The following is a 25,942-nucleotide window of genomic DNA, read 5'->3' on the forward strand; positions in this document are numbered from 1 at the left end:
CTGTAATTCGACACATGTTGCTATGGGGAATAGAGAAGTTTGCAATTTTGAAACAAATTTCATGCAATTCTACTAAGTTTGCCACGGGGCAGAGAAAACATTGAAATTAAATTGTGATCCTTAACAAAAACATTTCTCAAAACATGTGTTTTATAGCCTAACTAGATGATAGGCTATAAAGGCCAGGGGGAAGTTGTGTAATTTAAAAGTAAACTCAGCGAAATGAAGTAGATGCAAAAAGCAAACAGCATAGTGGGGTCAATCTCCGCAACAACTAAACTTGTCCTCTGTTTAGGTGCCTTGGCTACCACGCTGTGATGATATGCCCTGCTTTACTTAAGTTGCAAGACATTGCAAGCCAAGAAATTGCAAGATACAGCTTTTGATTGCTGATAGATAGGCCTAGTGCACGGTTCTGACTGTCTGCCTGGTGGCCGACCTGCCTGTACTGTGCCCCTCCCCCTCTCTAGCGTGTGTTTGTGTTCTCCTAAGTACAGCAATCAGTCTCCTCCGTTCCAAAAATAGTGAATCTTACCAGTCTAATCTTGACACTCAGAAATGGGTGTTGCGAATTGCAAGGATTTGAGGAATCCATTATTTTGGAGTCGACTTCACCACTACGTCATCGTTGTTAACAGGAAAAACGAATGTCAGAGAAAGGCAAGCGACAGCAGTGAAGTCCTGTATGGCAATACTTTGAGTAGTTAATTGAGAAGGAAATGCAAACTTTGCGAGGTGGAAGTGAGGTACAGTAATGGCAGTACAGGTGCAATGCTTAACCATCTGAAAGGGAAGCGCCGTGAGACCAAACCGTTGCTGGCAGCAGCTGCATTGTGAATTCATGTGGGATTTTATGCTGTTTAAAAATGTTCAAATTGTCACATCCCTACCCTGGGCACATGCCCTGTGTGCCTGGTCGGTATTCAGCCATGATTACCAGAAGTTTAGATCGCTGGCTAGACTAATTTACCAATCTTAATTGTTAGCTGACATGGCTAATTGAGTGACTGACATAACAAGAGAATGTCTGCTGATGCACAGCCACATTTTAAATTGCACCTTGTGTAATTCTACTATTCTAACTCTCAACAGTAAGCGGAGACTCCACTGAGTTCCTAAAACAGATTTGTAAAAAAGTATTATAACTTTTTGGTCGGGGGCCAGGGGCCCTAAGCGACCATCATATTAGTGTCATCGTGCAATGGAATTAACACAGTGAACATGCGTACAAAATGTTAAATTGGACAACAGATCCCCTTCTCATTATTTAATTTTGAGAACCTCGCTTCAATTCCGTTAACTAGGCTTACACCGCCCCCCAGTGGTGATAGTGACCTACACCATTGCAATGCAGCCCTGTAGGAGGACACGTTGCGAAACATGCACGCGGAAACTTGCGTGCCCACGTCTCCGGGATCCAGGGCAGGCTGTCGATCTCCAACATGGCGGCGTTAGGTGAGGATTATGTTAGCTAAATTCTGCATGGGCCGGGTGTGGCAAGCATGGAGATATGCATTGAGTAGCATCGACTAAACATTTTAGAAAGGGATGGACTCACCTTTTGAAATACATACTTTCTCCGGGTGTTTCAGAATTGCGTGCTCTGTCAGGGCTGTATCACGATCGACGCTGCAGGGTGGGAGTGGGCATGGGACCGAGTAAACATCGCACTTACAGTTTCCCCCCCCCAGGAAGAGGATCTGGTCATAGACCACAGGAATGACCATGCGTCTTCATAGATATTATTTGTTTGAGACGACGATAGTTGCTACTGTGCCGACAGTGCGTTATCTGCTGGGTTTTAGAGGTAGTTAGTTACCTGTAGACGCTTGACATCTACACTATATATACCGAAGTATGCGGACACACCTTCAAATTAGTGGATTCGGCTATTTTAGCCACACCCGTTGCTGACAGGTGTATAACATCGCGCTCACAGCCATGCATTCTCCATAGACATTGGTAGTAGAATGGTCTTACTGGAGAGCCCAGTGACTTCAAACATAGCACTGTCACAGAATACCACCTTGCCAAAAAAGTCAGTTTGTCAAATGTCTGCCCTGCTTGAGCTGCTCTGGTCAACTGTAAGTGTAGTTATGGTGAAGGGGAAACGTCTAGGAGCAACAATGGCGCAACCACAAAGGGGTAGGCCACAGAAGCTCACAGAACGGGACCGCCGAGTGCTGTCCTTCGTTGCAACACTCACAACCAAATTTCAAACTGTCTCTGGAAGCAATGTCAGAACAAGAACTGTTCTTCGGGAGCTTCATGAAATGGGTTTCCATGGCCAAAATTACCATGCGTAATGCCAAGCATCGGCTGGAGTGGCGTAAAGCTCGCCGCCATAGGACTCTGGAGCAGTGGAAACGCGTTCTCTGGAGTTATAAGTCATGCTGCACCATCTGGCAGAGAACACTACCTGCTCGAATGCCAACTGTAAAGTTTGGTGGATGAGGAGTAATGGTCTGGTGCTGTTTTTCATGTTTCGGGTTAGGCCCCTTAGTTCCAGTGACGTTAAATATTAATGCTACAGCATACAATGACATTCTAGACGATTCTGTGCTTCCAACTTTGTGGCAACATTTTGGGGAAGACATCCTGTTTCAGTATGCCCCTGTGCACAAAGCGAGGTCCATACAGAAATTGTTTGTTGAGATTGGTGTGGAAGAAGTTGACTGGCCTGCACAGAGCCCTGACCTGAACCCCACCGAACACCTTTGGGATGAATTGGAATGCCGACTGCGAGCCAGGCCTAATCGCCCAATATCGGTACCCGACTTCACTAATGCTCTTGTGGCTGAATGGAAGCAAGTCCCCGCAGCAATGTTCCAACATCTAGTGGAAAGCCTTCCCAGAAGAGTGGAGGCTGTTATAGCAACAAATGGGGGGATCAACTCCATGTTAATGCTCATGATTTTGGAATGAGATGTTCAACGAGTAGGTGTACACATACTTTTGGTCATGTAGTATATGTAAACAAGAGAGTTGACAGCTGACCTACGTTGACAGTATCTGGGGCATGCACAGTAGACCAGGGTGAGGTATTTATGTTTTGTGGGGTGTGTAAACATCTGATGGAGGAGGGGAAGGGGATGTCGGTATGGTAAATCAAATGGGGCCTCATTTCATGCCATTGTGAGTTCTCTGTAAAGGGAACATCCACACAGCACTGAAATGGTCTGACTGTGAACCATATGGCCGGCTTGGAATGACCCTTAAAAATCAGGGAAATGTTAGTCTTGCAGGCTTATAATTTTTCCTTCACTGACTCACTACTAAGGGACCGTCATCGACCCAGTGCAACATCCCCAAACACTTGCCTGATTCACACTATAGGCACAAAAGCAAGCCGGCTTGGTTACGCAGCCACCATTGTTGCTGGAATCATATTGGAAAGGACAGTGTGACTGTGAAAATAAAATATCCAAGCCAGCACAGTAAGGTTTTGGTTCAGCCCTTTGGTATGAATCAGGCAATCGAACCAGGAGGAGTGTGCATATATGATGCATTAGGTCTATGTTGGTCTGTTAGGCTATGAAGCAGGCACTCTGATAGCAGTAATACAATTTTCCCATCAGTCAGTCTTGTCAGAGGCTTGTCAGAGAGCTGTTTGACCATGATGGTAAATGTTTCCCTCTACTCACAGCAGCTAAGAAGAAGGGGAATAAGAAGGTGAAGACCCTATCTCTGACTGACTTCCTTGCTGATGACAAGGGGGGCAATGCTCCCACAAGTTACGCTCCCACCAAGCCCGCTAGCAGCTGGGCAGACGAGACCGATGACCTGGAAACAGAGGGTGAGATACTTCCGAAAAATAAACAATCGCCATACATATTTTCTCCTATTTAGGCCTATATGTTGAGTGTTCATTCAACCATGATAATGTTGGCTACTGTAATTAGTTTAGGCCCAATCCTGTTTTGTGATATTCACCTCTGGTGTCAGTGCACCTGTGTTTGGTATTCATAGTCAACGTGTCAACAGCTGCTGACACATCTTATTGTTAGGATCCGTACATACAGTACCTAGCAGGGTGACCTTAAAGAGGCAATTTGCAGTTCAAACAACAACAAAAGGGACACCCTGCCACTGTTTTGTTAAATAGCTGGATAAATGTAACCACTCTTAAATTCATAGACGGCTATGGATGCAAGCACTCATCATCCATGAGATCAAAATTATAGATCAAATCAAATTTTGTCACATGCGCTGAATACAACAGTGAAATGATTACTTACAAGCCCTTAACTAACAATGCAGTTTTAAGAAAAAAAAGTGTTAATTGAAAAATAGCAGCAGTTAAACAACAATAGCGAGGCTATATACAGGGGGTATCAGTACAGAGGCAATGAGCAGGGACACCGTTTAATTGAGGTAATATGTACATAACCGTTCAAAAGTTTGGGGTCTCTTATAAATGTCTTTGTTTTCCATGAAAACATACATGAAATTAGTTACAAAAGGATAGGAAATATAGTCAAGACGATGACAAGGTCATAAATAATGATTTTTAATTGAAATAATAATTGTGTCCTTCAAACTTTGCTTTCGTCAAAGAATCCTCCATTTACAGCAATTACAGCCTTGCAGACCTTTGGCATTCTACAGTGGCTTGCGAAAATGTTCCTATTTTGTTGCCTTTACAATCTGGAATTAAAATTGATTTTTGGGGGGTTTGTATCATTTGATTTACACAACATGCCTACCACGTTGAAGATGCTGCTAGTCCTTTGGGGTATGTCTCTATAAGCTTGGCACATCTAGCCACTGGGATTTTTGCCCATTCTTCAAGGCAAAATTGTTCCAGCTCCTTCAAGTTGGACAGGTTCCGCTGGTGTACAGCAATCTTTAAATCATACCACAGATTCTCAATTGGATTGAGGTCTGGGCTTTGACTAGGCCATTCCAAGGCATTTAAATGTTTCTCCTTAAACCACAAGTGTTGTTTTAGCACTATGCTTAGGGTCATTGTCCTGCTGGAAGGTGAACCTCCAGTCCTAGTCTCAAATCTCTGGAAGACTGAAACAGGTTTCTCTCAAGAATTTCCCTGTATTTAGCGCCATCCATCATTCCTTCAATTCTGACCAGTTTCCCAGTCCCTGCCGATGAAAAACATCCCCACAACATGATGCTACCACCACGATGCTTCACTGTGGGGATGGTGTTCTCGGGTTGATGAGCGGTGTTGGGTTTGCACCAGACATAGCATTTTCCTTGATGGCCAAAACGCTACATTTTTGTCTCATCTGACCAGAGTACCTTCTGCCATATGTTTGGGGAGTCTCCCACATGCCTTTTGGCGAACACCAAACATGTTTGCTTATTTTTTTCTTTAAGCAATGTTTTTTTTCTAGTCACTCTCCCGTAAAGCTCAGCTCTGTGGCGTGTACGGCGTAAAGTGGTCCTATGGACAGATACTCCAATCTCTGCTGTGGAGCTTTGCAGCTCCTTCAGGGTTATCTTTGGTCTCTTTGTTGCCTCTGATTAACGCCCTCCTTGCCTGGTCCATGAGTTTTGGTGGGCGGCCCTCTCTTGGCAGGTTTGTTGTGGTGCCTTATTCTTTCCATTTTTTTATAATGGATTTAGTGGTCCTCCGTGGGATGTTCACAGGTTTGAATATTTTTTTATAAACCAACCCTTGTCTGTATTTATCCACAACTTTGTGCCTGACCTGTTTGGAGCGTTCCTTGGTCTTCATGGTGCCACTTTCTTGGTGTTGCAAAGTCTGGGGCCTTTCAGAACAGGTGTGTGTATATATACTGAGATCATGTGACAGATCATGTGACACTTAGATTGCACACAGGTGGACTTTATTTAACTAATTATGTGACTTCTGAAGGTAATCTGTTGCACCAGATCTTATTTAGGGGCTTCATAGCAAAGAGGGTGAGTACATATGCACGCACCACTTTTCCATTTAAAAAAATTAAATAAACAAATTGAAACACAATTTTTTAAATTTCACTTCACCAATTTGGTCTATTTTGTGTATGTCTATTACATGATATCCAAATAAAAATCCATTTAAATTACAGGTTGTAATGCAACAAAATAGGAAAAATGCCAAGTGGGATGAGTACTTTTTCAAGGCACTGTAGTTGTCAATTTGTTGAGGTAATCTGAAGAGATTTCACCCCATGCTTCCTGAAGCACCTCCCACAGGTTAGATTGGCTTGATGTGCACTTCTTATGTATCATACGGTCAAGCTGCTCCCACAACAGCTCAATAGGGTTGAGATCCGGTGACTGTGCTGGCCACTCCATTATAGACAGAATACCAGCTGACTGCTTCTTCCCTAAATAGTTCTTGCATAGTTTGGAGCTGTGCTTTGGGTCATTGTCCTGTTGTAGGAGGAAATTGGCTCCAATTAAGCGGCGTCCACATGGTATGGCATTGCATTGCAAAATGGAGTGATAGCCTGCCTTTTTCAAGTTCCCTTTTACCCTGTACAAATATCCCACTTTACCACCACCAAAGCATTTCAGACCATCACATTGCCTCCACCATGCTTGACAGATGGCTAGCTTTGAGTCTAGACAGTGTTTACAATGGAGTAAAATAAACTTATATTTGGGGTTCTGGTCGGGTATGATAGTTGAACTAAGCTCATGAGGCATTTATACATTAATTCTTAATTAAGAATCAATGGGGACACCCTTCAAATTAGTGGATTTGGCTATTTCAGCCACACCTGTTGATGACCGGTGTATAAAATCTAGCACACCGCCATGCAATTGCCATAGACAAACATTGACAGTAGAATGGCCCGTACTGAAGAGCTCAGTGACTTTTAACGTGGCACCGTCATAGGATTCTACCTTTCCAACAGTCCGTTTGTAAAAATTCTGCCCTGCTAGAGCTGTCCCGGTCAACTGTAAGTGCTGTTTTTGTGAAGTGGAAGTGTATAGGAGCCTCGTCTAGGAGCTGCCACACAAGCTCACAGAACTAGAATGCCGATTGCTGAAGTGCATAGCACGTACAAATCGGCTGTCCTCGGTTGCAACACTCACTACAGAGTTCCAAACTGCCTCTGGAAGCAACGCCAGCACAGAAGTGTTCTTCAGGAGCTTCATGAAATGGGTTTCCATGGCCTAGCAGCCGCACACAACCCGAAGATCACCATGAGCAATGCCAAGCGTCGGCTGGAGTGGTGTAAAGCTCACCGCCATGGCAGCCAATCAGTCTGTCCATTTGTATGTCTGATTCTTGAGATCAGAGTTTTAAGAGTTTTTATGTATTAATGACACTGATCCTGTTTACAGAAGCAAACCCTTTTGATGTGAAGGTGGATGCTGTATATAACTATTTTTAGTTCTGTCTTTTTGACGAAATGTACTTTTTGAGAAGGCTTTTTTTCTGCCTCTTACCGCTCGTAAACTGTAGCCTACACCTTTTTGGAGTTGGAGCCTGCCGAGTCAGGAGCGTCTGTCTGCACGCTAGGCCTGCTACGCGAGCGCAGGTGCGCACTGAAGGCTAGGATAGGAGATTCGGTTGCCAGATTGGAAAATCTGATGCACTTTGGGAAAATCTACGTCGTTCTGCACAACGTCTACTGGTTGTTGCGCACCTGTGCTGAAAGAGCTATAAAAACCGGCATTATGTATCTGTTACTGTACTTGCTCTTTACTTAATGACATCCTGGATGAAATAGGATGAATGATCAATGGGTGAGTGACGAGACCATCATGTCCATACCACCAGGTTCTCTCTCTGCTATTGCATTTGTACACATTTTTTTTTTAGAAAGGATTGGATGAGTAAAGGAGGGCGGGTTGCAATTTATGTGAAATCCAAGTTTAACCCTTGAAATTCTGTCGATTACCAAACCCAAAACATTTGGAATTTCTTTGGGTTAAAGTGAACGTTTACAAGGACTCCCACATCTCTGTACTCGGCTGCTACAGACCGCCCTCTGCTTCGGGAGATGCAAAGTAACTCTCTTTCTGATGTCCTACACAAGCTAAATGACTTCATAAATGAATTCATTCTTTTAGGAGGTTTGAACTTTTGAACTGGGACATGATTACATCTGTATCGGACTCTTTTTAAAGAACTGTGTGACTCTCTGAATCTCGATCAATTAATCAATGCGCCTACAAGACCGAGTCCCAGAGCACCTAACGAATCAACGCTACTGGACATTATTCTAACGAATACCCCTCACAAATACACATCGACTGGGATATTCTGTAACGATGTCAGTGATCACCGTTATATTTTACAAGACATTTTAAGACAGTTTGATGAGCAAGCGTTCTTACATGATCTGTACCATAATATTGACAGAGTGATAAGCACACCCCATGTGAAGACATTTAGAATCAGTGGTTTTCAGATAACTTAGCAGAATGAATTAGAAAGAGAAATGTATCTTGGGCTCAAGCTAGACATACATATGCTCCTGTTGACTGGGCCTCCTTCAGTGCACTAAGAAATACATGCACAGGATTGATCAGGAAGTCCAAAACAGATTTATATCTAAATGCTGTCACAGAGAACGTAAACAACCATACCAAGTTCTGGAAGCGAATCAAATCAAGGTCAGGTTCTAATGTCTCCTCTGGCCTACCTGACCATTTAATTATGGACTCTAATGAAGTGAAGGATAAAGCCAATAGTGTAAGGGTTTTTAACAAGCACTTCATATCTGCTGGTTCTGTTTTTGATAATGGTGGGGCACAGGCCTCTAATAGAGACTAAAAGGTCTGCAGGTCCAAACCACCTGGATCCCTACCTCTTAAAGAGAGCAGCTGTGGTTCACATGTTCAACTTGAGTCTCTTTGACTAATTCCATACCCAGCATTTGTAAATCAGTTTATGTCTTCCCCTTGCTAAAGGGTGGAGATCCCTCAGATGCTAATATATATCGTCCTATTTCCAAACTCCCTATCTTGGCCAAAGTCTATGAATCCCTTGCGAACGTTTATTTTTTATTTTTTTTGCGTTTTAATTGAAAATAACATACTGAGCAGGGTTCAGTCTGGCTTTAGATCGGGACACAGACCGCAGCTGCAGCTATAGCAGTGAAAATGACATCATAAATGCACTTGATAAAAAGCAACATTGTGCTGCTCTGTTTTTGATTTATCAAAGGCATTTGATTCAGTTGACCATGAATTGTTGGTAGCTAGACTCAGTAACAGTGGTCTCAGTGAAGAGACCGAACTCAATGTGTATATACTGACAATCAACAGTCTAGCTTTCTTGCCATTTAATAGAGGTGTGCCTCAGGGTCTCTTGGCTACATTGCTGACGCACGCTGGACTGTCCGTTAATCACGGTACTCCTTTCTGCTTGTTTGTCTTACCTGTCGGCCCCGTTGCCTAGTCAACGCCATTTTACCTGCTGTTTGTTGTGCTAGCGGATTAGCCTCGCCTACTGTTTTTAGCTAGCTTTCCAAATTCAACACCTGTGATTACTGTATGCCTCGCTGTATGTCTCTCTCAGATGTCAATATGCCTTGTATACTGTTGTTCAGGTTAGTTATAATTGTTTTAGTTCACAATGGAGCCCCTAGACCCACTCTGCATACCCCTGTTACCTCCTTTGTCCCACCACCCACACATTCGGTGACCTCACCCATTACAACCAGCATGTCCAGAGATACAACCTGTCTCATCATCACCCAGTGCCTGGGCTTACCTCCGCTGTACCCGCACCCCACCATACCCCTGTCTGCGCATTATGCCCTGAATATATTCTACCATGCCCAGAAACCTGCTCCTCTTATCCTCTGCCCCCAACGCTCTAGGCGACCAGTTTTGATAGCCTTTAGCCGCACCCTCATACTACTCCTTCTCTGTTCCGCGGGTGATGTGGAGGTAAACCCAGGCCCTGCATGTCCCCAGGTACCCTCATTTGTTGACTTCTGTGATCGAAAAAGCCTTTGTTTTATGCATGTCAACATCAGAAGCCTCCTCCCTAAGTTTGTTTTACTCACTGCTTTAGCACACTCTGCTAACCCTGATGTCCTTGCCGTGTCTGAATCCTGGCTCAGGAAGGCCACCAAAAATTCAGAGATTTCCATACCCAACTATAACATCTTCCGTCAAGATAGAACTACCAAAGGGGGCGGAGTTGCAGTCTACTGCAGAGATAGCCTGCAAAGTAATGTCATACTTTCCAGGTCCATACCCAAACAGTTCGAACTACTAATTTTGAAAATTACCCTCTCCAGAAATAAGTCTCTCACTGTTGCCGCCTGCTACCGGCCACCCTCAGCTCCCAGCTGTGCCCTGGACACCATTTGTGAATTGATCGCCCCCATCTAGCTTCAGAGTTTGTTCTGTTAGGTGACCTAAACTGGGATATGCTTAACACCCCGGCAGTCCTACAATGTAAGCTAGATGCCCTCAATCTCACTCAAATCATCAAGGAACCCACCAGGTACAACCCTAACTCTGTAAACAAGGGCACCCTCATAGACGTCATCCTGACCAACTGGCCCTCCAAATACACCTCCGCTGTCTTCAACCAGGATCTCAGCGATCACTGCCTCATTGCCTGTATCCGCCACGGAGCCGCAGTCAAACGACCACCCCTCATCACTGTCAAACGCTCCCTAAAACACTTCTGTGAGCAGGCCTTTCTAATCGACCTGGCCCGGGTATCCTGGAAGGACATTGACCTCATCCCGTCAGTTGAGGATGCCTGGTCATTCTTTAAAAGTAACTTCCTCACCATTTTAGATAAGCATGCTCCGTTCAAAAATGCAGAACCAAGAACAGATACAGCCCTTGGTTCACTCCAGACCTGACTGCCCTCGACCAGCACAAAAACATCCTGTGGCGGACTGCAATAGCATCGAATAGCCCCGTGATATGCAACTGTTCAGGGAAGTCAGGAACCAATACACGCAGTCAGTCAGGAAAGCTAAGGCCAGCTTCTTCAGGCAGAAGTTTGCATCCTGTAGCTCCAACTCCAAAAAGTTCTGGGACACTGTGAAGTCCATGGAGAACAAGAGCACCTCCTCCCAGCTGCCCACTGCACTGAGGCTAGGTAACACGGTCTCCACCGATAAATCCACGATTATCGAAAGCTTCAATAAGCACTTCTCAACGGCTGGCCATGCCTTCCGCCTGGCTACTCCAACCTCGGCCAACAGCTCCGCCCCCGCAGCTCCTCGCCCAAGCCTCTCCAGGTTCTCCTTTACCCAAATCCAGATAGCAGATGTTCTGAAAGAGCTGCAAAACCTAGACCCGTACAAATCAGCTGGGCTTGACAATCTGGACCCTCTATTTCTGAAACTATCTGCCGCCATTGTCGCAACCCCTATTTACCAGCCTGTTCAACCTCTCTTTCATATCGTCTGAGATCCCCAAGGATTGGAAAGCTGCCGCAGTCATCCCCCTCTTCAAAGGGGGAGACACCCTGGACCCAAACTGCTATAGATCTATATCCATCCTGCCCTGCCTATCTAAGGTCTTCGAAAGCCAAGTCAACAAACAGGTCACTGACCATCTCGAATCCCACCGTACCTTCTCCGCTGTGCAATCTGGTTTCCGAGCCGGTCACGGGTGCACCTCAGCCACGCTCAAGGTACTAAACGATATCATAACCGCCATCGATAAAAGACAGTACTGTGCAGCCGTCTTCATCGACCTCGCCAAGGCTTTCGACTCTGTCAATCACCATATTCTTATCGGCAGACTCAATAGCCTCGGTTTCTCGGATGACTGCCTTGCCTGGTTCACCAATTACTTTGCAGACAGAGTTCAGTGTGTCAAATCGGAGGGCATGCTGTCCGGTCCTCTGGCAGTCTCTATGGGGTGCCACAGGGTTCAATTCTCGGGCCGACTCTTTTCTCTGTATATATCAATGATGTTGCTCTTGCTGCGGGCGATTCCCTGATCCACCTCTACGCAGACGACACCATTCTATATACTTTCGGCCCGTCATTGGACACTGTGCTATCTAACCTCCAAACGAGCTTCAATGCCATACAGCACTCCTTCCGTGGCCTCCAACTGCTCTTAAACGCGAGTAAAACCAAATGCATGCTTTTCAACCGATCGCTGCCTGCACCCGCATGCCCGACTAGCATCACCACCCTGGATGGTTCCGACCTTGAATATGTGGACATCTATAAGTACCTAGGTGTCTGGCTAGACTGCAAACTCTCCTTCCAGACTCACATCAAACATCTCCAATCGAAAATCAAATCAAGAGTCGGCTTTCTATTCCGCAACAAAGCCTCCTTCACTCACGCCGCCAAGCTTACCCTAGTAAAATTGACTATCCTACCGATCCTCGATTTCGGCGATATCATCTACAAAATGGCTTCCAACACTCTACTCAGCAAACTGGATGCAGTCTATCATAGTGCCATCCGTTTTGTCACCAAAGCACCTTATACCACCCACCACTGCGACTTGTATGCTCTAGTCGGCTGGCCCTCGCTACATATTCGTCGCCAGACCCACTGGCTCCAGGTCATCTACAAGTCCATGCTAGGTAAAGCTCCGCCTTATCTCAGTTCACTGGTCACGATGGCAACACCCATCCGTAGCACACGCTCCAGCAGGTGTATCTCACTGATCATCCCTAAAGCCAACACCTCATTTGGCCGCCTTTCGTTCCAGTACTCTGCTGCCTGTGACTGGAACGAACTGCAAAAATCGCTGAAGTTGGAGACTTTTATCTCCCTCACCAACTTCAAACATCAGCTATCCGAGCAGCTAACCGATCGCTGCAGCTGTACATAGTCTATTGGTAAATAGCCCACCCATTTTCACCTACCTCATTCCCATACTGTTTTTATACTGTTTTTAAAAAAAAAAATTTACTTTTCTGCTCTTTTGCACACCAATATCTCTACCTGTACATGACCATCTGATCATTTATCACCCCAGTGTTAATCTGCAAAATTGTATTATTCGCCTACCTCCTCATGCCTTTTGCACACATTGTATATAGACTGCCCATTTTTTTTTTCTACTGTGTTATTGACTTGTTAATTGTTTACTCCATGTGTAACTCTGTGTTGTCTGTTCACACTGCTATGCTTTATCTTGGCCAGGTCGCAGTTGCAAATGAGAACTTGTTCTCAACTAGCCTACCTGGTTAAATAAAGGTGAAATTAAAATAAAATAAAATAAAAAGGGTTTTGCATTAGCTCCTGTGTTCTCAATTTTATTAATGATTTGGGAAATGGGATGCAACCAGCAAAGTTACATCTATATGCAGATGATACAGTCATATATTCATTTGCTGCTTCTCTGGTTCAGGCAGTTGAAGAGCTCCAGACTGCTTTTCAGTCACTGCAGGCCTCCCTTTATGGTCTCAAGTTGGTCTTGAATGTACAAAAAACTAAATTCATGACCTTTACCAGAGCTCACACTCGGCCAGAGAAGGTTAGTAATTGTCACATCTGGTGGCTTATCCATTGAAAAAGTGTCATCCTACACATACCTAGGTATATAGTTGGATGACAAAGTTGTCCTTTAAAGTTCATATGAATGATCTTTGTAATAAGGCCTGCTTCCCACTTATGGCTAGAAAGAACCTTGTTCATGCCACTTTTCTCTCTGTAATTGATTATGGTGACTTGTTTTAAATGCATGCAGCCTCCTCCATTTTACAGAGCCTGGACTCTGTTTATCATGCATCCTTGTGCTTTATTACAAATGCCAAGTCACTCATCCACCATTGCACCTTGTACCAAATGATCGGTTGGACTTCACTTTATATGTGCAGGAAGCTACATTTGTATGTGTTCATCTACAAAGCCCTTTTTTGTAAACTCCCACTTTACCTCTAGTCTGGTCTCCTTCACCACCAGCAGATACAATACCCGGTCTGCTATGTGGGTGCTACTTAAAGTCCCCCAGGATATATACAGTATTAGGCGAGACTGCCTTCTCGTCTTGAGCAGACTATGGAATAGTCTACAATCCATGCTTCATCTAGATATGTTAGTGCCTGAATGAATTAAACATATTGATGGGAGATTCTGTTACAGAGGAGTGTAAAATGCTTTTTTTAAGGCTGGATCATGTTGTTGTATTGTATGTATTGATTGTTGTTGCTGCCTTAGCCAAGTCTCCCTTAAAGAGACTCTGGGTCTCAATGGGCTTTTCCTGGTTAAATAAAGGTAGAAGAGCAGTGCTAACAGGTTCTCTGGAGTTATGAATTACGCTTCACCATCTGGTAGTTCAAATGACGAATCTGGATTTGGCTGATGCCAGGAGAACACTACCTGCCCGAATGCGTAGTGCCAACTGTAAAGTTTGGTGGAGGAGGATTATTTGTCTGGGACTGTTTTTCATGGTTCGGGCCTAGGCCCCTTAGTTCCAGTGAAAGGAAATCTTGACTTTACAACATACAATGACGTTGTAGACGATTCTGTGCTTCCAACTTTGTGGCAACAGTTTGGGGAAGGCCTTTTCCTGTTTCAGCATGACAATGCCCCCGTGCACAAAGCGAGGTCTATGCAGAAATTGTTTGTCGAGATTGGTGTGGAAGAAGTTAACTGGCCTGCACACCGCCCTTACCTCAACTCCATCGAAAACCTTTGGGATGAATTGAAATGCCGACTGCGAGCCAGGCCTAATCGCCCAACATCGGTGCCCAACCTCACTAATGCGCTTGTGGCTGAATGGAAGAAAGTCCCCGCAGCAATGTTCCGACATCTAGTGGAAAGCCTTCCCTGAAGAGTGGAGGCTGTTATAGCAACAAAGGGGGGGACCCAACTCTATATTAATGCCCATGATTTTGGAATGCGAGTATGTCCACATAATAAAAATTCCCAAAATAGATTGACCCTTTAACCGCCAATCTCTCTCAATTCTCTCCCGTCTCCTTCGTCCAGTATCCACCTCCTGGCATACAGAGGAGGATATGTACAGGGCCCCGGCCATCGACCGCTCCATCCTGCCCACAGCGCCCCGTTCAGCCCGGGAGCCAAATGTTGACCGCTCCCGTATCCCACGTGGTCCCCCTTACACCGCCTTCCTGGGCAACTTGCCCTACGACGTCACTGAGGACTCAATCAAGGACTTCTTCAGGGGTGTGGGGGTAAGTGCACTACGAATGTAAAAACATGAAACCGTATGTAAAATGTATACACGCGTGACTGTAATTCGCTTTGGACAAAATAATCTGCGAAATGGCACATTTGTTTTATATTATTATATTATAATGCCCTCAAATTCAAGTCTGGACCTCGAAACCACGAATCCACTGCTCTTTTTCATTATTTCCCTAGAGTCAGGGAGTGATTTAGACCAGGGACACCAGGTGGTAATTAATGATCAGGTAGAACAGAAAACCAACAGTAGTCTGGACCTCGTAGGGTAAGATTTGAATACCCCTTTTATAAAGTATTTGTCAAGTTGCTGCTAGTATTTGTTCATCCAAACCCAGACATATCTCTTTCTCTCTCTCTGTGTAGATCAGTGCAGTGCGTCTTCCTAGAGAGCCCAGTAACCCAGAGAGGCTGAAGGGTTTTGGCTATGCTGAGTTTGATGATGTGGAATCCCTCCTGAGTGCCTTGAGTCTAAACGAAGAGGTGAGTCAATTTTACAAAGTGAGCTACAAGGGAAAAAGTCAGTGAAAACACCATTCATAGGTTTAGCCACTAGATGGCATCCATTTGTTTTTTAAAGGCCCAGTGCATTCAAAAAAATATTTTTTTTCTGTGTTTTATATATATTTCCACACTGAGGTGGAATAATATTGTGAAAATTCTGATAATGCCTTTCTACTGTAAGAGCTGTTTGAAAAGACTGCCTGTAATGTCGGCCTGTTTTGGTGGGATGGAGTTTTGTCCTGCCTGGTGACGCCACCAAGTTGTAAATGAGTTAATAGGCCAATAAGAGAGTTCCAAACCTCTGCCAATAACAGCTAGTTTTTAATTTTCCCCTCCCCCTTAGACCATTCCCAGACAGTCCTAGCAAAATTCTTGCTTGAGAAATTGCTCTTTGCAATCTTAAAAAATAACTGATATTGGCCCAAAATGGAAGGAATGTTGAAACATAATTAACTAAATTACAGTTAACGAAAATGAATGCTTAATCCATTATAAACTAATGTATAGAATTGATTATACAAGTGACAAGTCACAAGTTCTACAGCACAACGGCAAAGTCATGTCTTAAGTGTAAAACTAACCTTTTTATGCCTGTAAAGTACATGTTGGATAAAACATTTCACCACAGGCCTGATGGAAACAGAACATTTGTTGATAAACTTTACAAATGTCGATAAAGTATGCTAGACAAGGAGGCATCTTTTCCTGCCTGTAAAATGAATTATGCGAGAAATGTCGGTGGATAGCTTTTATGGGCAAATATTGATATATATATATATATATATATAGGATATATATATCAATATTTGCCCATAAAAGCTATCCACTGACATTTCTCGCATAATTAATTTTACAGGCAGGAAAAGATGCCTCCTTGTCTAGCATACTTTATCGACATTTGTCGATGTTGCATTTATATTTTTATATATATATATATATATACTGAACAAAAATATAAGTGCAACATGGAACATTTTCAATGATTTTACTGCGTTACAGTTTGTATAAGGAAATCAGTCAATTTAAATAAATAAATTAGGCCCTAATCTATGGATTTCACAACTTGGCAGGGGAACAGGCATTTGGGACCCAGGCTCACCCACTGGGGAGCCAGGCTCAGCCAATCCGAAGGAGTTTTTCCTCACAAAAGGTCTTTATTACAGACAGAAACACTACACTTATCCAGCGTGCCAGTGGCCATTGAAAGTGAGCAATTTCCCACTGAAGTCGGTTACGATGCCAAACTGCAGTCAAGTCAAGACCCTGGTGAGGGCAACGAGCACGCAGATGAGCTTCACTGAGATTTATTCTGACAGTTTGTGCAGAAATGATTGGATTGTGCAAATCCACAGTTTCATCGCAGGTGAAGAAGCCGGATGTGGAAGTCCTGGGCTGGCGTGGTTACATGTGATCGGCATTTGTGAGGCCAGTTGGACGTATTGCTAGCTCTGAAGGACGCTCCTGCAGTCAGCATGCCAATTGCACGCGCCCTCAGCTTGAGACATCTGTGGCATTGTGTTGTATGACACAATTGCACATTTGAGAGTGGCCTTTTATTCTTCCCAGCACCTGTGTAATGATCATGCTGTTTAATCAGCTTCTTGATATGCCACACCTGTCAGGGGGATGGATTATCTGGGAAAGAATACATGCTCACTAACAGGGATGCAAACAAATTTGTGCACAAAATTTGAGAGAAATGTGTTTTTGTGCGAATGGAACATTTCTGGCATCTTTTCTGCTCATGAAACATGGGACCAACACTTTACATGTTGCGTTTTATATTTTTGTTCAGTATAATAACCATCATATCGACGTAGACTTGTAGTCACGCAATGACATGTTGTGTGGTACTCCCACTACGATTCATCGGGAAAGCATGGAGTTTTAGGCTACAGATGAATACATATGTGATGAACTTCACAGGGTGGTGAAAGTGCAAGGTGATGAGCTTGATGCACCTTTCCAATAAATATCGAGGGTCTTCTTCCAGTGACAGGATGACCGATGCTTGACTGCTGTTTGACAACAACAAAAAGATTCTCGCTAATTATCCATAATTATCTCATCATGTAGACTAGACTACCTGCACAGCCTAACTACACTACGTCTGTTGTTTGCTAGAGCGCACGTGCCAAGACCAAAGCAGGCCATTGCTATTTAACTCAGCAGTTTTTGTGACAAACTTATCGGTAGAGTGGAAAATGCGATGGACACTGATTTTTATTCCGTACATGTGGTACATTTTTTTTGTGTGTGCGCTACATCATCACGCACAGCTGTTTTTAATATGCAACCAGTCCGTTTGGGGTGCCAGATGGGTTGGATGATACTTTTCTCATCAATCATCTTGAAAAAACGTATACTTAACTGGAAAATCAACCAATCTTCCATTGTTAACGCAATGAAAAGGTCAAATGCTTTATTATCTAAATTTTTAAAGTGTGCGGGCGATGGAGAGAAACGAAACAGTGCAGTTTGAGGCCATGTGTCGGAGAGTGATGTGGGTGCAAAGATGGGGGTGTGAGCGGGGGGGGGGGGAGTCTGGGCAGGTGTGACGCTATCGTTTGTATGTGTACGTTTTGTCATGTAGGAAATAAATATATATACTTTTTTTATGCTCTTTGCTAAGCTATTTTTGTTTTCAATTCAAATAAAACAATCACAGTAAGGTACTTACCCAGAAAGGATTTGATATTGAGATAAAACAGCTGCATTGGACCTTTAATGTTTACTCTTTCTCCATGCAGAACTTGGGAAATAGAAGAATCCGTGTGGACATTGCAGACCAGTCTAATGACAAAGGTGTGTGTCTTATCTTGAAGCTACAGTACTACCATACACATTTTTGCAGCTGTGCATTCTACATACACTTTCGCAGTTCAGATTAACTTGATTAAGCATCAGAAGAGTTTTGTCTCCACTTCCTTTCTGACTCGTCTGTGTCTCTCTTAGGGAGGGATAATCACTCCATGGGTGGCCGGGACAGGGACCGGGGGGGAGACTTTGGCCCAGACAAGACAGACTGTGATGACTGGAGGGCTCCTCGGCCCAGTGGAGGAGAGAGTGACGACGGGCCGCCTCGGAGAGACGACGCCTTTGGAGACCGTGAGTACAGTACAGGTCAGAAACCTCATGTCCTCTATGTGGGGTAGATTGACCACTTAAAAAAACCCTGCCCCCTCTCTGTCTGCCGTTTGCTGCAGGGTCACGGGACCGCTATGAGTCAGACAGGCCCAGAGGAGATGATCGCTACGGAGGGGGCCAGGACAGGTTCAGGGATCGCTATGATGACCGGGATCGCAGAGATGACAGAGGAGGTCAGTTGGAATGCCTGGTCTTACACCAGTACACCTATACACATTCAGCATTTTAGTGAGAAGGCTTACTAATATAGTATTTCTGCCGCTTCCCTCAGGTGGTTTTGGTGGTGGTGGTGGTCGCAGGGCATTTGGCACTGGTTACAGGCGCGATGAGGGAGGACAGGATAGCTACCGGCAGGATAGCTACCGGCAGGATAGCTACCGGTCGGATAGCTACCGACGGGATGACTACCGGGTTAGTGGGGATCGTTATGGTGACCGTGGTAGTGATCGATACGAGAGACGGGAGGAAAGCCGGGATGACAGAGGTGAGAAAGTTTATTAAAATACATTATCTCATTCTTCATGTGCACCGGCCCAGTGAAACCTGTACTGTACCAGGGTGTACTTTTTGGCCATTCTTAGGTGCTGTCGAGAGGCCCAAGTTGATCCTGAAGCCCCGTAGCGTACCCAAAGAGGTGGAGCAGAGCAACACCCCGTTTGCCCCCTCAGGAAGGGCTGCCTCCATCTTCGGCGGGGCTAAGCCAGTGGACACGGCCGCCAAGGAGAGGGAGGTCGAGGAGAGGCTGAAGAGGGAACAGGAGAAACTGCAGCGACAGCTAGAGGACAGGATCCCAGACCGCAAGCCCAGAGAGAGGTATGTTACGAAGGGCAGAAGAGCATAGGCTAAAATGAGGAAATGGAGTAAGGAATAAACTTCATGTATAGGATGTTATCCTTGACTCATTGATCCTGGTCATCCCTCAGGCACCCCAGCTGGCGCAGTGAGGACCAACCTGCAGAACGCTCTCGGACGGGCAGCGAGTCTTCCCAACCAGGCAGCCAGTCTGGCAGAGGTGAGAATTTGACTGGCTATGATGGTTAATGCAGTCAGCCGTTATATCAGTACTGTAGTCGCTGAGATGTCTTTGGAGGGTAATGTTGTGATTTCAGCTGACTTCTTTGGGAGGGTTGGTCTAAAATAATAGAATACACATTTCCTGTTGGACATTTGTGGACGTTGGACAATAAAGTCCTATTTTCTTCTTCCTGTCCCATTGCCAGCCTCCAAGCGCAGGGAGAGCGAGCGCTCGGTGGACAGTGGTCGTGAAGAGGAGCCCTCCTCCCCTGTGACCCTGCCCCCTCCCAGACTGGACGGGCAGCCCCTGAAGGTGGTGTTTGCCCCGCCCCCCAAGGAGAACGCCTGGGCCAAGAGGACCACGCCCGTTGGGAGCTCCAGTGAGGGCTCGGCTGGGCAACCTGTCGCCCCCAGCAGTGAAACAGCCCCACAGCTCACAAGGTTAGAGGTCATCCCATAGATTGATTCTATGAGTCACCCCACCCTACAATTCACATGCCCCGAACACCTCATTTAAAAGTTTTGAGATTATACCGCAGGACATTGAGGTAATTTCTGGATTTGTATGTTACCCTGCTTCATATGCTCCAGACCAGGCAGTGTTAGAGCGCTGATTATGCTTTTGGTTACTTTGTAAAATGTTGGTCCCATGGCACTAATGTGTCTCTACCTGAGTGAATGCTGTCAATGAATGGGCAATATGACCAAATAAATTCTTCACAGAGTTCAAGTAACAGACACATCTCAACATCAACTGATCAGAGGAGACTGTGTGAATCAGGCCTTCATGGTTGAATTGCTGCAAAGAAATCACTACTAAAGTACACCAATAAGAAGAAGAGACTCTCTTTGGCCAAGAACTACGAGCAATGGACATTAGACCGGTAGAAATCTGTCCTTAGTTCTGGGGTACAAATGTAAGATTTTTGTTTCCAACCTCCGTGTCTTTGTGAGACGCAGAGTAGGTGAACAGATGATCTCCGTATGTCTGGTTCCCTCCATGAAGCATGGAGGAGGAGGTGTGATGGTGTATTAGTGCTTTGCTGTTGACACTGTGTTATTTATTTAGAATTCAAGGCACACTTAACCAGCATGGCTACCACAGCATTCTGCAACGATACGCCATCCCATCTGGTTTGCGCTTAGTGGGACTATCATTTGTTTTTCAACAGGACAATGACCCAAAACACACCTCCAGGCTGTGTAAGGGCTATTTGACCAAGAAGGAGAGTGATGTCGTGCTGCATCAAATGACCTGGCCTCCACAATCACCCGACCTCAACCCAATTGAGATGGTTTGGGATGAGTTGGACCACAGAGTGAAGGAAAAGCAACCAACAATTGCTCAACATATGTTGGAACTCCTTCAAGACTGTTGGAAAAGCATTCCTCACGAAGCTGGTAAAAAAGGAAGAACAACCCTTGAATGAGTAGTTGTGTCCAAACTTTTGACTGGTACTGTATATTGAAGTAGCAATTGAGAGAGAGCCCTTTGGAGATTAGGGGGAAATTATCAAGACCAAATGTGAGGACACTTCACCTGACACAAGACTACAGTTATAAATGTATCAATATCACAGACCTGATTTGCCCGAACGAAAAATGCATCAACACCCAACAAATATGTACATTTATTATAACCCACATAATAATCAAATCAACCTTATAATTGGCAATGATTTATATATTTCCAAAAGAAAGACTCGTATCCATATGCAATATTTGTTCATCAACATCTTTGCTTTCATTAATAGAATGATGATAGACTCAGATGTTTGTTCCCCCCCAGCTCCACGACCACGGGTAAAACCTTGCTGAGATGATTCATGTATTTGTCGCGTTGTTGTATCGTCAGTTTCTCAAGCCAATACGTCTTGATGCCCTTCACCAGTTCATCTTTGCTTGTAGGCTTGACAGAGTTTACAGATTGTTTTCAGTTGATGCCAATCAAGTTTTGATCAGGTTTAAATCAGGAGACCTACATTAACATATTTTTTTAGATATACTGTAGGCCTTACCATAGGTGAGGTGAGTCTCACTAGTGTTGAGTAATGTGCTGTGAAAGTGTTTTAGGTCTACTTACTCTGCTGGCGTCTTGACCCAGATTATTATACAATAATCATTCACAAACAAATGATAATCAATCCCATATAGTCTGTTCTAACAAAAAATATTTTAAAGTCTTTAGTACAGTCAAGATTAAAAACAGTTGAATGAATTCCTGAATTCAGTGGCTTTAGCCGACCATGTTGCGGTTGATTTATTGTTTAGTTATTCAGTTATTCGCTTGCAGCGCCAGGATTGAGGGTTCGATTCCCATGAGGGACAAGTATGAAGAAGACAAAAGTATGAAAACGTATGCAATCACTACTAGAAGTCATGTCTGGGGCATCAGGTAGCCTAGTGGTTAGAGCATTGGGCTAGTAACCGAAAGGTTGCTAAATCAAATCCCCGAGCTGACAAGGTAAAAATCTGTCATTCTGCCAACTGTTCCTAGGCCATCATTGTAAATAAGAATTTGTTCTTAATTGACTTGGTGAAATAAGGTAAAAAACAATAAATAAACCAAAAAAAATGAATATATCGTTTTTAATTTGATTATTGCCAGTATAATTTAGCCACTTTGACATGCATCATCCAAACAGCTGCTGAAGGGAAAATGCGATCTAATGCCAAAGTCTCGGCGACTTCTTGCCAATGTTCAAACGCTCTCCATACTACATCGGCCTGATGTATCATGTATACATCGGGCAGATGTACCAGTCAAAAGTTTGGACACCTACTCATTCTAGTTTTTTTAAAATTTATCTTTACTATTTTTACTATTTTTTACATTGTAGATTAAGACATAACACATATAGAATCATGTAGTAACCAAAAAGTGTTAATCAAATCTAAATATCTTTTAGATTCTTCAAAGTAGCCACCATTTGCTTTGACAGCTCTTGGCATTCTCTCAACCAGCTTCACCTGGAATACTTTTCCAAAAGTATTGGATTTCCCACATATGCTGAGCAATTGTTGGCCGCTTTTCCTTCACTCTGCGGTCCAACCCATCCCAAATCATCTCAATTGGGCTGAGGTCGGGTGATTGTGGAGGCCAGGTCATCTGATGCAGCACTCCATCACTCTCCTTGGTCAAATAGCCCTTACACAACCTGGAGGTGTGTTTGGTCATTGTCCTGTTGAAAAACAAATGATCGTCCCAGTAAGCTCAAACCAGAAGAGATGGCGTATTGCTGCAGAATGATGTGCTAGCCATGCTGGTTAAGTGTGCCTTGAATTCTAAATAAATCACTGACAGTGTCACCAGCAAAGCACCATCACAACACCACCTCTATGCTTCACGGAGGGAACCACACGCACACGTAGATCATCCATTCACCTAACACTGCCTGTTCACCCCGCTATCATCCAGAAGGTGAAGATAGTACAGGTGCATCAAAGCTGGGACCAAGAGACTGAAAAACAGCTTCTATCTCAAGGCCATCAGATTGTTAAATCAAATGTTTTTGTCACATGCGCCGAATACAACCGGTGTAGACCTTACAGTGAAATGCTTACTTTACAAGCCCTTAACCAACAATGCAGTTTTAAGAAAATACCTATAAAAAAAAAAAAAAAGAGAGATAAGAAAAACAAATAATTAAAGAGCAGCAGTAACAGCCATCACTAGGTAGCTTCCACCCAGTTACATAACCCTGCACCTTAGAGGCTGCTGCCTCATACATAGACTTTAAATCACTGGCCACTTTTAATAATGGAACACTAGTCACTTTAATAATGTTTACATATTTTTGCTTTACTCATTTCATATGTATATACCTTATTCTATTTCTACTGTATTTAGTCTATACCACTCTGACATTTCTCATCCTAATATTTATATATTCCTTTATTCCGTTCTTTTACTTTTAGGTTGTGTGTACTGTTGTGAATTGTTAGATATTACTGCACTATTGAAACAAATCCAAATCACAAAGAAATCCATTAATATTTTATTTAGGAAGGTCATTTAAAAAAAAAAAACATGTTACTAAGACAATTTATTTTAAAAGAACAGAATAGCGTGTTTTAAGATGCGTTTCTCTGTGCTATAGTATGGTTGCTTCATGTCAAACAAAATGAATTAACTTGCTATGCTTTTTAAGGTGGGTGTGTAGCAATCGAAACGTCTGGCCTGCATGGACCTCTGTAGGATTATTTGAGAAAGTAAGCAAGCACCAATGAGCTTCATGAAGACGCCCTCAAAGATGCCCTCTGGTGGTTTCAACAAGCATTAACGGCTACAAAGTCTGACAGTGAAATACTATGACTCATGCACTGTAACATGCTGTACCATACCGCAGTATTCTGCAAGCTGTGCTGCAGTATGATCCAACTTGTAAATGAGGACCCACTGTATGAACAGGGATTTCCTACCCTGTTTGATATTCTAGCAATGCACCTAACTGAGGAGAGTTTAATCAACCATGTTTCAGCAGTACATTTCTCCATGGACATATTCCATTGACATGTGTATTTTCTTCCCCAGCTCCTCAAGCTTAGCTGATGAGGCAAATAAAAAAGGTAATGATTGGTTGCTGACACTGAATTTACTGCTATATTGAGATTTTAGCAATGTTCAGACTTTTCAATTAAACTCCTACTTTTTCCGCAATTCTGTTCAGAGGTCGAGCTCAGCGAATAAGTACAGTATGCAGCCTTGCTATAATGGACGCAGACCCACATGACAATATGGAGGACAATGCAGACAGAGGTGGAATGAAAGAAGTGAAGATGTTTGATGCCAAAAGAGTGAGATCTCTGCTCTGCACCACAACCTGGCTGGAGCAGCACTACAGCTCCCTTCCTGCTAACCTGCTTCAATAGAAACCCACCCCACAGTGCTGATTGGCTGCACCATCAGGACTGTACCTAAACATAGAGAAGTAATGACTGGTTTTAAGTAAAAGAGACTGGAGGTTGAAGTTTTAATCATTATAACAATTTTGAAAGGTGGGGTTGAGAAAACATGTATTGCTACGGGTGTCGTCGCCACCCACCACCAGTCTAAATGCTGGACTATGTAAGCTGTCTGAGCTCTGTAAGCCTGGTTATGCTAATGATGGAGCGCCTGTGTCCAAGAGGTACAGACAAGAGTTTTAATAAAAGAAAACAGACAGTCTCCTTATTTTAGGGGGCTTTGCTGACATACCTTAACTTCTTTTTGACTATGAGGGAAGCAATGTTTGTGTTCCTCTGATCATCATGTATAGCAGTCATTAGCTGCTTCTTTCCAGGGTCTTTCCGTCAATGGCTTCCTGCTTCCTTCACAGAAAGGAACCGCTTCCTTGTCTCATCCGGACCTGCCTGGAGGTCAATGCCAAGGCAACCATGTCATGGAAAATCATATGAGCTGTGTGATAAATGTTTTGGAGGCATGCTCTTCACTCACTCTTATCCATGTGCCAAGTGTTGACTGGCATTTAATGCAGAGGATGTTTCAGCATTGTCGTATGTAACCCCACTATCACATGTAACTGAAGGAGATCTCATTAAATGTTTCTGGATGTTTCTGTTTCTTTATCTGTTACGTGCATGACTGTAGAACCAGACTCTTACGGTTCTTTAAGCCATGGGAATGTCAAGTCACCCTTAACTCACTATGGGGAGCTTTTAAGAGTGGGAGAGCTTGATATAAGGATTTTTTTTATATAGATATACCCCAAGGGTAATGGTACGCCACTGCTAAATTATGCCGTTTTGATTGTCGAATCTAACCCCTCATTTTCCACCTTAAAACAATATTCACACAGATTTCGGTTTCTAGGTGTATTTTTGTCACATTTTAGGTTCACTTCAAACAGATGAAAATTTGATATTTATCTTGTAATATCCTGTCTATACAAACCACCTCTTTCTTCACATCCCTGACCTGTGTGACCCTCAGGTTGTGACCTCTAACTTTGTGTGACAGGACTCATTAAGCACAGCATATTTTGGGTGGGTTCTCTGCTTCGGAACGCTGATAGTAAAACAGGCATTTCTGTGTAATTTTGAGGGGGGGAGAGAGAGCAGGGAACAAGACTCGGTGTGTCTGAGGAGTATACTGTAGCCTGAAGCTGGTCCAGCTGCATGTGCTCCGAGTCACTGTTAAACTCTTGACATTTTCCCAGCATCTTTTCCTGCTTGTCTCCCATATGGTCTATTCCTGGATACCAAGGCAGGCGCCTCCGCCCCCAGGGGAAGTCTAGATGTCCTATCCTGGG

At 43.9% G+C, this 25,942-nt stretch overlaps 1 protein-coding gene across 3 annotated transcripts; it reads left to right on the forward strand.

Moving 5' to 3' along the window:
* The first annotated feature begins 1,351 nt into the window (after positions 1–1,351).
* eif4ba (eukaryotic translation initiation factor 4Ba) lies at positions 1,352–25,247 on the forward strand. Of its 3 annotated transcripts, XM_029622776.2 has the most exons (14): positions 1,352–1,455; positions 3,647–3,796; positions 14,811–15,016; positions 15,393–15,509; positions 18,281–18,335; positions 18,486–18,638; positions 18,737–18,850; positions 18,949–19,161; positions 19,259–19,490; positions 19,601–19,689; positions 19,898–20,132; positions 23,843–23,903; positions 24,226–24,260; positions 24,362–25,247. In XM_029622776.2, the coding sequence occupies exons 1-13, from the start codon at positions 1,443–1,445 to the stop codon at positions 24,241–24,243; spliced, it is 1,656 nt and encodes a 551-aa protein (XP_029478636.1). In that variant the 5' UTR covers positions 1,352–1,442; the 3' UTR covers positions 24,244–24,260; positions 24,362–25,247. The 3 variants fall into 3 exon arrangements, 2 of the variants coding, with proteins under 2 accessions (XP_029478636.1, XP_029478637.1); XM_029622777.2 differs by lacking the exon at positions 23,843–23,903; XR_003859471.2 differs by having other exon boundaries at positions 1,362–1,455; positions 3,650–3,796; positions 23,843–24,260.
* Positions 25,248–25,942: the final 695 nt, after the last annotated feature.

The sequence above is a fragment of the Oncorhynchus nerka genome, linkage group LG20, assembly GCF_034236695.1.
Source record: "Oncorhynchus nerka isolate Pitt River linkage group LG20, Oner_Uvic_2.0, whole genome shotgun sequence".
NCBI lineage: Eukaryota > Metazoa > Chordata > Actinopteri > Salmoniformes > Salmonidae > Oncorhynchus > Oncorhynchus nerka.

Coding starts and splice junctions, on each gene's coding strand:
- eif4ba (XM_029622776.2), top strand. Junction 3,797..14,810: donor CGATGACCTGGAAACAGAGG/GTGAGATACTTC, acceptor TCCTTCGTCCAG/TATCCACCTCCTGGCATACA. Junction 15,510..18,280: donor CCTTGAGTCTAAACGAAGAG/GTGAGTCAATTT, acceptor TTCTCCATGCAG/AACTTGGGAAATAGAAGAAT.